This window comes from Oryx dammah, unplaced genomic scaffold (genome assembly GCF_014754425.2).
Source record: "Oryx dammah isolate SB20612 unplaced genomic scaffold, SCBI_Odam_1.1 HiC_scaffold_23, whole genome shotgun sequence".
NCBI lineage: Eukaryota > Metazoa > Chordata > Mammalia > Artiodactyla > Bovidae > Oryx > Oryx dammah.
Genome location: NW_024070207.1, coordinates 78,677,006 through 78,690,305, shown reverse-complemented (window position 1 = coordinate 78,690,305; position 13,300 = coordinate 78,677,006). Strand labels below are relative to the sequence as shown.

The following is a 13,300-nucleotide window of genomic DNA, read 5'->3' as shown; positions in this document are numbered from 1 at the left end:
TAAGCAGGGTGACAATATACAGCCTTGACGTACTCCTTTTCCTATTTGGAACCAGTCTGTTGTTCCATGTCCAGTTCTAACTGTTGCTTCCTGACCTGCATACAGATTTCTCAAGAGGCAGGTCAGGTGGTCTGGTATTCCCATCTCTCTCAGAATTTTCCACAGTTTATTGTGATCCACACAGTCAAAGGCTTTGGCATAGTCAATAAAGCAGAAATAGATGATTTTCTGGAACTCTCTTGCTTTTCCCTTGATCCAGAGGATGTTTGCAATTTGAACTCTGGTTCCTCTGCCCTGTCTAAAACCAGCTTGAACATCAGGAAGTTCACGGTTCACGTATTGCTGAAGCCTGGCTTGGAGAATTTTGAGCATTACTTTACTAGCATGTGAGATGAGTGCAATTGTGCGGTAGTTTGAGCATTCTTTAGCATTGCCTTTCTTTGGGACTGGAATGAAAACTGACCTCTTCCAGTCCTGTGGCCACTGCTGAGTTTTCCAAATGTGCTGGCATGTTGAGTGCAGCACTTTCACAGCATCATCTTTATATTATTAATATATGTATACTTGGTTTATATGAAACTAGAATTGTTTGTTTACCTTCATTTTTTGCTCTTTACACTAACTTAAACATTTCTCCATGTCGGCAAATATTTTTGTATACAATTTTAACAGTTGGATAATATTGAGTTTTCGCATGTTTCATCATTTTTATAACCAACATACTGTTAATATAGCAATCAATTTAGGGATCAGTGAACTAAAATAGACTGGAATGGGTGAATTTACTTCAGATGACCATTATATCTAACATTATGGGCAGGAATCCTTTAGAAGAAATGGAGTAGCCCTCATAGTCAATGAAAGAGTCTAATGTGCAGTACGTGGATGCAATCTCAAAAGTGACAGAATCATCTCTGTTCGTTTCAAGGCAAACCAGTCAGTATCACAGTAATTCAAGTCTATGCCCCACCCAGTAATGCTGAAGAAGCTGAAGTTGAACAGCTCTATGAAGACCTACAAGACCTTCTAGAACTAATACCTAAGAAAGATGTCCTTCTCATTATAGGAAACTAGAATGCAAAAGCAGGAAGTCAAGAGATACCTGGAGTAACAGGCAAATTTGGCTGTGAAGGACAAAACAAAGCAGGGCAAAGCCTAGTAGAGTTTTGCCAAGAAAACGCACTGCTCATAGCAAATACACTCTTCCAACAACACAAGAGAGGACTTTACACATAGATATCACCAAATGGTCAATGCCAAAATCAGATTGATTATATTCTTTGCAGCCAAAGATGGAGAAGCTCTATACAGTCAGCAAAAACAAGACCGGGAGCTGACTGTGGCTCAGATCATGGACTCCTTATTGCCAAATTCAGACTTATATGGAAGAAAGTAGGGAAAACCACTAGACCATTCGGGTATGACCTAAATCAAATCCCTGACGATTATAGAGTGGTAGTGACAAATAGACTCAAGGGATTAGATCTGATAGACAGAGTGCCTGAAGAACTATGGACAGAGGTTTGTGACACTGTACAGGAGGCACTGATCAAGACCATCCCCAAGAAAAAGAAATGCAAAAAGGCAAAATGGTAGTCTGAGGTGGCCTTACAAATAGCGGAGAAAAGAAAAGAAGCTAAAGGCAAAGGAGAAAAGGAAAGATATACCCACTTGAACACAGAGTTCCAAAGAATAGCAAGGAGAGATAAGAAAGCCTTCCTCAGTGATCAATGCAAAGAAATAGAGGAAAACAACAGAATGGGAAAGACTTGGGATCTCGTCAAGAAAACTAGAGATACCAAGAGAACATTTCATGCAAAGATGGGCACAATAAAGGACAGAAATGGTATGGGCCTAACAGAAGCAGAAGATATTAAGAAGAGGTAGCAAGAATACACAGAAGAACTATACAAAAAAGATCTCCATGAACCAGATAACCACGGTGGTATGCTCACTCACCTAGAGCCAGACATCCTGGAGTGTGAAGTCAAGTGGGCCTTGGGAAGCATCGCTATGAACAAAACTAGTGGAGGTGATGGAGTTCCAGTTGAGCTATTTCAAATCCTAAAAGATGATGCTGTGAAAGTGCTGCACTCAATATGCCAGCACATTTGGAAAACTCAGCAGTGGCCACAGGACTGGAAAAGGTCAGTTTTCATTCCAATCCCAAAGAAAAGCAATGCCAAAGAATGTTTAAACCACTGCACAACTGCACTCATCTCCCACGCTAGCAAAGTTATGCTTGAAATTCTCCGAGCCAGGCTTCAACTGTACGTGAACTGCGAACTTCCAGATGTACCAGCTGGATTTAGAAAAGGCAGACGAAGCAGAGATCAAATGGCAACCTCCGTTGGATCATAGACAAAGCAAAAGAGTCCCAGGAAAACATCTACTTCTGCTTTATTGACTATGCTAAAGCCTTTGACTGTGTGGATCACAGCTAACTGGAAAATTCTTCCAGAGATGGGAATAGCAGACCACCTGACCTGCTCTCTGAGAAATCTGTATGCAGGTCGAGAAGCAACAGTTAGAACTGGACATGGAAGCAAATCGGGAAAGGAGTACGTCAAGGCTGTATATTGTCACCCTGCTTATTTAACTTCTATGCAGAGCACATCATTGGAAATGCCTGGCTGGCTGAAGCACAAACTAGAATCAAGATTGCCGGCAGCAATATCAATAACTTCAGATGCGCAAATTACACCACCCTTACGACAGAGGATGAGATGGCTGGATGGCATCACTGACTCGATGGACATGAGTCTGAGTGAACTCCGGGAGTGGGTGATGGACGGGGAGGCCTGGCGTGCTGCAACTCATGGGGTCGCAAAGAGTCGGACATGACTGAGCGACTGAACTGAACTGAACTGAGGCAGAAACCAAAGAGAAACTAAAGAGCCTCTTGATGAAAGTGGAAAAGGAGAGTGAAAAAGCTGGCTTAAAACTCAACATCTGAAAAATGAAGTTCATGGCATCCTGTCCCATCACTTCATGGCAAATAGATGGGGAAACAGCGGAAACAGCGAGAGACTTTCTTTTCTTGGGCTCCAAAATCACAGCCGACGGTGAATGAAGCCATAAAATTCAACGACGTTTGCTCCTTGGAAGAAAAGCTGTGTCAATCCAAGAGAACATATTAAAAATCAGAGACATTGCTTTGCCTACAAAAGTCCGTCTAGTCAAATCTATGGTTTTTCCAGTAGTCAGTCATGTATGGATGTGAGAGTTGGACCATAAAGAGAGCTGAGGGGCAGAGAATTGAAGACTCTTGAGAGTCCCTTGGACTGCCAGGAGATCCAACCAGTCAATGCTAAAGGAAATGAGTCCTGAATATTCATTGGAAGGACTGATGCTGCAGCTGAAACTCCAATACTTTGGCCACCTGATGTGAATAACTGACTCCTTACAAAAGACCCCGTTGCTGGGAAAGATTGAAGGCTGTAGGAGAAGGGGACAACAGAGGATGAGATGGTTGGATGGCATCACCAAATTGATGGACATGAGCTGGAGCAAGCCCCGGGAGTGGGTGATGGACAGGGAAGCCTGGTGTGCTGCGGTCCACGGGCTCGCAAAAGTCGGACATGACTAGCAAATGAACTATACTGATACTGTTAGTAAGCATGTATGAAGGATAGTCTTGGTTTTGACAATTAATACCACTGTAGTTACATTTCTGCATTTAAATCTTTGTGCATATACATGACTGATTTCTAGAAACTGAAGTCTTGGGTCAGCGTGTAAGGAAAGATATTTAATGACTTAGGAGGGGACAGCTGGTACACTTGGTCCCAGTGAGAAACCTGCCTTTTCTAAGTGTCACACAATCATATCAGTTACAGATACACAGCTTGTGGCCATAGAAAGGTGGTACTCCTTGGCTCTCCCACAGGGTGCGACCCCCAGATGAAGTGTGGGTGTTTTCAGGCTGGTGGATCTGATCTCTTCAAAGCTTCTGACTTCACAGACCAAACTCCTTCCCAATAAAAGCAGGAAATAATCAAGTTTTTAATGAGTTATCATAAATTCTTGTATTTGTTTGTTTGTTTGTTTTTTTTTTTTTTTTTGCACTCATTGCTTTCCCAGTGTCTTTAGGGGGCCTTTAAGAATCCCTGAAGCAAAATGTCCAGGTATGACTCTATAAATTTAGGTCAGAGCAGATAAAGAGAGAATGAACAAAGTCAGCGCCAGGATCTATTTTGACTATAGACATTTGTGCCTGATAGTTCTGCCGAATAAATAAAATTGAGCTATAAGTTTCTTTCTTACCTTCCTATTAGATGCAGCTGGAAAAGAAATACAGTCATTTGCAAGATTTACATTGGTCACAGGTAGAAAATATGCCAATTCTTCCAGGGTAAATGTTTCCTGATAACTGAATTTCAAAAACATGTTTGATCTTCTTATGGAGTGTAGCTGAGTTATCCTTATACTTTATCATCTAAATCAGGACAGTTTAAAATGGGAAAGGGACATCATTAATAACTGTGGTGGGGGACTTCCTTCCTGGTGGTCCAGTAGTTAGGACTCTGTCTCACTGCTGAGGATCTGGGTTCAATCCCTGGTCAGGGAACTAAGACCTCACAAGCTGTGCAATGCAGCCATTAATAATAGTAATAATGGTTATACCAAACAACAGGTGTAAACTGGACAAGGGGTCGCCCTAATGAAAAAGACAAGAGTGTTACCGATACTAATCTTGTCCTAAGTGTCTTATAGTAAGATCTGCCACAGCCGTCTTCTAGAAAATGGTTCTCACATATATATGTATCTCACATATTCTCTATCCATTCATTTGCCTATGTAGTCCTCACTTTTAGTAAAGAACAACTATTACTGCATGAACACTGAATTTCAGAAATTTCAATTATATTTTCTCCTACAAAATGGTATTTTAATCCGATGTCAGAGTTGACATATGTAAAACAAAATGAGGTTGGTTTTAGATGACATTGAGAAGCTGGAGAGGAAATGGAAAGGGATTGGCAGGAGCAAGGGCGGAATTGGTACTTTTGAGAGGAAGCAGATCCATGAAATCCGAATACATAAGGACAAAAACTGTGGTGGGGGAGGGGCAGGACAAAAGAAGCACAAAATAGTAGGGAAGGAAATAAATAACTAAGAAAGCAAGCTGCCTGAGACGGTAGTGTGGCATATGATCTAGAGTACAGGGATAGGGGGAGAAGGGCAGATAGCTCTCCTGCCAAATAGCCAAGCAAAGAAGACAATGCATCCTGGCAAGGGCCATACTAGGAGATGGCATTTAAGTATTAAAGGGGCTTCTGTCAACTCTGCCTAAGCAACTCTAAAAGTTTAGAGACTTTTTTTGTTGTTAACAGAAAGAGTTTACAGTTTCTAATGAATCTGTAAATCAAAAAGCTCTCATTTCCAAATAAAAACAAATTCCAGATCATGTAGATGTTTATAGTGACTAGTTTATCTAAACATATATACAGGTTCAGTTGTAAGATGTTAACTAAAATTCTGTGACAAATATGCTTTTTCTTAAATACCAAGAGCATTAGAGAATTAATGCAGAGTCCTAAGGATAATCTAGTAGTCACTAAGTTTTTCTTAAGTCTTCATTTAAGATGCTGTTATTTCTAGCACAGGTAAGCAGGCACAGTCTTTCATATGATCAAACACTGGAATCTTTGATTGCTACCATCACAGCTGGCTTGCAAACAAGTAGCCAACCATTTGAAGAATGTTTTAAGTGAACAACTTGCAAACCCCAGGGACGGATAAACCCTCAGAATGCATTAACAACCATAGCAACTGCACAGGCTATTCTTCTGAAATGAGATCTCTCAAAGCAGTATAGTTCAAAATAAAAGATTTTAATTAAAATGGGCATAGGCACAATTTCCCCACCAATTTGTGTGTGTCAAGCATTTAGTGACCTTTTCCACTTGAAACAGTGAAACAGAAAACCGGATACCATGTTTCACTAATTACAGAGCCTTTAACTCAGGAGACAAAATCTCTGCTGACCAGAGCCAGTTGACAGGGAACTGAACTTGCTGCTCCAGTCTCCTGCTCTGTCTTTGGCTCCTTGACTCAAGTTTAAGAATGTTTCATTTCACTTTTGGTTTTGTCACTTTTGCCTGTGGGGGTTTGGGCCTGCTGACCCTGCCCACTTGAAGAGGCAGCCTGCTGTTCTGCTTTTTGCTTTAACACTATCCAATCAAATGCATAGTCATGTTGGTAATTCAGGGTCCTGAAAAGAATGCGGAATAGCTGCCTCAGGTACGTGTAATCTGGGGCTTCCTCAAAGGACAGCCCGCGACAATGCTTTAAGTACATGGCAAATTCTCCAGGAAATCCCTCACATAAAACATCAACAGGGGTGGTCATCTTCATTTCGCTAATCTTTTCACATTTTTGCTTCACTGTTGCACCCTTTAGTCCTTGCCATGGCAGGCTGCCTCTATTAAAATACATCAAAACATATCCTAATGATTCCATGTCATCTCGGCGACTCTGTTCAATACCAAGATGGGCACTGAGGCTAGCATAGGAAGGCGTGCCAGTGAGACTTTTACCGGATCTGTAGGGTATGTGTTGCCCTGTCTTCTTGTCTCTATACTTCTTGGCCAAACCAAAATCAATAAGGAATAACTTCTTCCACTGCTGCCCAGTACCTATCAGGAAGTTCTCTGGTTTAATGTCTCTGTGGATAAGATTCTGCCTATGCACATACTCAATTCTACTGATCATCTGATCAGCCAACATAAGTACAGTTTTCATTGTAAACCTTCTTGAACAGAAATTGAAGAGATCTTCAAGGCTGGGTCCCAGAAGATCCATGACTAGCACATTATAGTCCGTTTCCTGACCATACCACCGTATCTGGGGGATGCCAACCCCACCTTGAAGGATATTATAGCGTTCCTTCTCGTGTAACAACCGGGGCTGCCTCACATTCTGTGCTTCTAATTTTACCGCCACTTCCTCATGGCTGGTGAGGTCTATCGCCAAATAAACCTGCCCAAAAGCGCCAGACCCGATCTCCCGTACCAGTTTATATCTCCCTCCGACAAGGGAATCGGCCTCGGATCCACTGCTGCTCGCCATCCTGAGAGACAAAGATGGGGGTGGGGTTAAGCTCCGACACCTCTAAGGGGACGATGGACGCCTCTAAGGGGACGATGGACGCCTCTAAGGGGACGATGGACGCCTCTAAGGGGACGATAGACGCCTCTAAGGGGACGATGGACGCCCCTAGGGCTCGTCCACGGAGCAAGGCTGTGAAGGCAGGCAGGAAACAGAAAACCCTGGCTGTTTCTCAGCCTTACAGGGCCCAGAATCGGCCAAGGGGAACCTGACCACCGCTACTGTCAGGTTTCTTTTCACCAGGCCCAGACTGTTGAGGGGGCTCTTACCGTTAGCAGGCTGAGCCTCTGGCTTCTGGCAGCCGCGGCCTCGCCTTTGCGGCGACTTCGGGGTCTGGTTCAGGGGAGCCCGTGAAGTTATGGCGGCGATACCGCTGCCGCCACTGCCACCGGCTCCCGCCAGGAGGGGCCCCTGGTCACTCCATCTTGTTACAACGGCTGCAGCCAACGCAAAATGCCCCGAGTTCCAGGAAGGCGCTTCATGGCGCAGAGAACTCTGGGAAAGGAATCTCGCGCGCGCTCTTAGAACCTTCAAGACAGATTATCTTCAGAGCCTTTCAAAGGCATCAGCCTGTCCTAGAAAAACAGATCTACTCCACATCCCGCATCTACTCAGGTCACACATCTGAGCAGCTGTGATGTGGGGTTTCCTCCTCCAATGTCCATGGGCCCTCTCCTTGCTCCAGCTTGAAGATGACCTCTGGTTTGGGAACTTGGTTCCCTGTGAACAGGACACATTATAGAATTGGGTCCAGTTAACTGGGTTTCAGGGCCTTTCAATGACACTTCTATTGGCTCTTCAGGACTGTAATCCCATTTCCCTGGGAATAGAGTAATAATCACAGAAGGGTCAAAGGACTGAAGTATCTCGGGCAAATCAAAGATGACACCATTACACACTTCAGATGCCCCAGAGCTTTCAGCAGCTGAGAATGGAAGCAGCCTCTCTGAGGCCCCTGGCAGGTGCACAGGGCAGCTGTGCTTACTTAGCCACTGCGCACAGGTGGCTGTAGGTCTCCAGTGTCACATCCTGGTACAGGCACCTCTGCACAGGGTCCACGTGCTGCTACTCCTCCCTGCTGAGGTCCACAGGGACATCCTCGAATGACCCTGTTACAATACAGTCCCATTCAAGGTGACATGGTCAGCACCGGGGGTTGGATGGAAGAGAACTAGAAAGTTAGTTGTCTTTCATGATTTTTGCCGTGATACGCTATGCTTATCAAATACCTAGTTCTACCTAACATTGTGCAGGGTGAAAATATCCAAAGCCGTGAATTTCTCATATTCATCATGTGTTAAATTCAATCAGTAACTCATTATTCAGAAATAAAGATTAAATTAGCTTTTCTAAATCTTCTAGTTCTTTTAGGAAATACCTAGAATTTATTTCTTAAACAGGTAGGTACCAGACATGCTAGGTTCTTTGGCCAGTGCTGTGTGCTAATTCGCTTCGGTCCTGTCCGACTCTTTGTAACCCCGTGAACTGGAGCCCGCCAGGCTCCTCTGTCCGTGAGATTCTCCAGGCAAGAAAACTGGAGTGGGTTGCCCTTTCCTTCTCTGGGGCATCTTCTTGACCCGGGGATGGAACCCGAGTCTCCAGCATCGGCAGGAGGAATCTTTACCACTAGCGTCACCTGGGAAGCGTATCTGAGACCTCAGCAAAAACACAGTTATTCCTATTTCTCCCACCAGTTTCTTTGAGGCAATCTAGACTTCTTCTATCAAGCACCTACAAATTTCTCCAGCCTCTACCCGCTGCCCAATTCCAAAGCCACTTCATCTCTTTTTAGGTGTTTCTTATAATAGCACTCCACCCCCAAATACAGAAAGCTGTAGTTTCCTAGGACTGATGTAACAAAGTATCACAAACCGTGTGGCTCAGAACAATAAGAATTTCTTGTCTTGCAGTTCTGAGGGCCAGAAGTCTAAAATCAAGGTGTCAGCCAGGTCATGCTCTTGTTGAATGTGCTAGGGAGGGGTGTGTTCCATGTCCCTCTCCTGGTTTCTGGTGGCCTCAGGCACCTCTTGTCCTATAGAAGCCTCACTCCAACCACACGGTCATCTACTCCTTGTGTGCCTCCACACGGTCTCTCTTGTGTGTTTGTGTGCCTCTGTGTCTACACTTCCCCTTTTTGTAAGAATGCCAGGCATATTGGAGTAGGGCCCACCTAACGACCTCGTTCTAGATTGATTACTTCTGGAAAGACCTGACAGGTTACTGCTGTGAGCCGTGTGCTAGGCCGGGATTCGTGGTCTCTGGAGGAGAGAGAGGAATTCGATCCAGGGCAAGAGACGAGGCCTGCCCACGAGAACCTTTTGGGTAACAGAATTTTATTAAAGTATGAGAGAGAGAGAGAGAGAGAAAGCTGCTGACATAGACATCAGAAAGGGGCAGAAAGAATGCCCCCTTGCTAGTTTCTGGCAAGGTGTTTTATGTCTGTTAGCAAGCTTATTAATCAGATAAGAGTGTCACCTCAAGACTGAGGGGGTTTCACCAAGGCCCTCTCCCACAATATGCATTTTTGAGATAGGATGGCCCAAGGTATGTCATCCCCCGGCCATAAAACAATGGGCATGAATACTGGTTTCTTGAGCCATCATCAGCCCAAGGGTTGAGAAAAGAAAAAAAAAGTTATTCTTAGGCAGAACCATTTTGAAGACAGGCAGGTTGCAAAGCAAATACATGGTTTCATTAACATAGCTTAAGAAAAACTTTTCCATAAGAAAAACATATCGGTTAGCTCATGGTAGAACTAGGTGTCGTCAACACATATAGAGAAGGAGAAAAAAAGCGTCTGCCACCTAGTTTATTGTCTCCTGCCGCTCTGGGACTTCTGGCCTTCCTCCCTGTTACCGTCTCAGGCCCTATTTTTAATTAAGGTCACATTCAGAAGTAGTGGGGGTTAGGACGTCAACATATTTTCTTGGATGGACACAATTTTACTCATAACAGAGTCCTCAAGAAGGAGGAAACAGACAGAACAGGCTCCATCTTGAAAGCAGGATTCCATCTTGGGCCGGACTGTGGACTTTGAGCTCTATGCCCAGTATCTATGGAAACGACATACCAACTGAAAGCCAGGCCCCCGGGATGGAAGAGCCCCAGGGCTCGTACCTAGACTCTCTGTTGCCTGAAAGAATACCCTAATTATCTGTGTAACCGAGTAGAATCATACATTCTATTATGCTTATTGGGGTATGACCACAGGCCTATTGTCAATTGTCCACTGTTAACTACCTAGGCTTAAGGCATATGAATCACGGGTTAACTCTGAGTGTATCTTTCCTTTCCTTTCTTCAGACTAGTTTCAGGGAATTTGGGGAGGTGGGTTTGGGCACGTACACTTAGGGTATATAAGGTTTTCAGAAAAACTGGTCAGGGTCCTTGGCTAAGAGGAGACTCTGCCTTGGGCCCGCCGGTGTAATAAACTGCACTCCACTATCTGCATTGTCCTTCTGAGTGAGTTTGTTTCCCAGAACGCGTGGCTACAACACTCATGGATTCACAGGGTAGCTGTGCATACCCAGTGAGATGAGGTGGCTGTGGGTTTCGGCATCATGTCCTGGTACAGGAACCTTTGAGCAGAGTCCAGGTCCTGCCACTCCTCCCTGCTGAAGTCCACGGGCATGTCCTCAAAGGCCACTGACACCTGTAAACACAGCCTCATTTGGGGTGACCAGGTCAGCACAGGGGGATAAGGGAAAGATAGGAAATTGTTTTTAGTGATTTTTACCGTAATACCCCATAGGCTATGCCTTTCAAAGTCCTACTTACACGTAATGTATAGAATAAAAATATCTTGTCATAAATTTCTGCCACCCATTGTACATAACAGTCTTTCATTTTTAAAAATGATACTTTTTATTTGCTATCTATTTTATACATAGTAGTGTGTATACCTGACTCAGTTTGCTGTAGAGCAGAAACTAACACAGCAGTGCAAACCATCTGTACTCCAATAATAAATAAATAAATAGTGTGATTGAAAGGGGGAAAAATAATAACTTTGTCCAGGATTTGAAGTTTGTTCTACTTTGTTGCTCATGTTCATGGGAAATCTGTGTTTTATTCCTTTTTGAAGGAGGCACGTATACTTTATTAAAATTTATTTATTTATATATCTTTGTCTGTGCTGGGTCTTTGTTCCTGTGCATGGGCTTTCCCTGGTTGTGGCAAGCAGGGGCTACCATCTAGGTGTGGTGCGAGGGCGTCTCATTGCAGTGGCTTCTCTCGTTGCAGAACACAGGCTCTGGAGCACACAGGCTTCAGTGGTTGGGGTGCACAGGCTCAGCAGTTTGGCTCCTGGGCTCTAGAGTGCAGCCTCAGTAGTTTTAACGCGCAGGGTCACTTGAACGAGCGGCCCCTGCCTTGACAAGCAGACTCTTAACCGTTGGACCAGCAAGAAAGCCCAGCATCTACACTATTTTTTTCTCAATTTACATAGCTCCCTCTACTGCTGCTTTCATTTAGTCTTCAAAAATACAGGCATTTTCTCTTGACGCCTTCTTTCTGGGTCAATTTAACTTAATTCCATAGTTGTCGGAAAACGTACTCTGTCTGATTTCAACATATGGTCTATCTAGAAGAATGTTTCATGTGTCCCCAGAAAAGAATGTATGTTCAGGAAGGATGGGTGCTGTGTTCTCTAATATATAAGTCAACTTGATTGAGTGTTGTTGAACTTTGATATCACTTTACTCATTTGTCTTCCACTTGTTCAACCAGTTCTTTGTCGACTTTTTGGTGAAAACTGAAACAGAGATGTTAGAAATTTATATTGCTATGCAAAGGGACTTCCCTGGTGGCTCAGAGGTTAAAGCGTCTGCCTCCAATGCGGGAGACCCGGGTTCGATCCCTTGGTCGGGCAGATCCCCTGGAGAAGAAAATACTGGCAACTCACTCCAGTATTCTTGCCTGGAGGGTCAGACAGTGCGATATTGGGATCAAGACACATAAGTAGAGGGTGGATAAATAGCCCCATATATATATGTTAACTTTTGACAAAGATGCAAAAGTACTGTGTTGTATTTTCTGTCCATTTTGTACTCTTCTGTCCACAAGGTACATTCTTTTCAAAAATTGGAAATGCATGTACAAAAACATTGCATGAACTTGGATCTATATCTCATATGATATATGAATATTAGCTCAAAATGGATCATTGGCCTAAGTGTAAAATTATAAAACTTCTACAAGAAAACATAAGGGAAATTATTTGTGACCTCGAGTTAGGCAAAGAGTTGCTAGGTATGACCCCAAAAAACATGGTCCATTAAAGGAACAAATTGATAGATTCTGGCTCATAAAATTAAGAACTTCTGTTTTTCAGAAGACAAGTTACAGTCTAGATGAAACTGTTTGCAAAGCATATTAATGATAAAGGGCTTGTATCCAGAATATATGACAGTCTCTCAAAAATGCTATAAATAAGAAAACTACCTACCCAATTAATGGCCAAGATGTATGCACAGATGCTTTATCAAAGATTATCTACAGATAGCAAAGAAGCACATGAAAAGATGTACACAAGTCCTCTCCCCACCTCTCTTCCCTGAGGACAACCAATATTAATCATTTTTTGATTTCTTTCCAGAAATATTTCTTTACAAATAATGCTTTTAGATTGCCTGGTATATGATTACTTTCCATCCTATATCTATGAAAAATCTTTAAGAATAGAGAAATAATATTTTATTCTTAAGTTTTCTCATGGAAAAATGGAGAAACCAGGTCAAGTACTGACATTAATAGTTTTGTGGAGACGTTTCAGTGGGTTTTGTTTAAAGTGTGTGAAAAAGAGTTCAAAGAAACAGATGGTTAGTAGGAAGGGAGGAAATGGCTTGAAAACAAAACAGAAATTCAGCCTTGTTCAGTAATTACTTTAGTGAAGCAGACAACTCTCACTCAAAAAGCATCAAGGTGGGCAGCATAGATAGTGTCTTCTTTCAAAATTCAGAGAAAATTACATCTCCCTAAAGTTGTGATGAGACTGTAGACTAATTTTCAGAGCATAGTGCTCTTAACTGATCTATGAATCACATATATATTTTTTGAACTGGCATTACAGAGCAGAAAGAGCCAAATTAATGGAAGAAGGGTATGTGAATAATTATTGGAGTGGGGAATATGCTGGACTGTTTGAGGATATGTTCATGGCTAGCAGAATGCAAACTCACATCCATAG

The 13,300-nt window shown here is 43.1% G+C and overlaps 1 protein-coding gene across 1 annotated transcript; it reads right to left on the bottom strand.

Annotated features, from left to right (window-relative positions):
• Positions 1 to 6,063: 6,063 nt before the first annotated feature.
• On the bottom strand, positions 6,064 to 7,074 carry LOC120882080 (casein kinase I-like). Its single transcript, XM_040265861.1, has one exon. The coding sequence runs from the start codon at positions 7,072 to 7,074 to the stop codon at positions 6,064 to 6,066; it is 1,011 nt and encodes a 336-aa protein (XP_040121795.1).
• Positions 7,075 to 13,300: the final 6,226 nt, after the last annotated feature.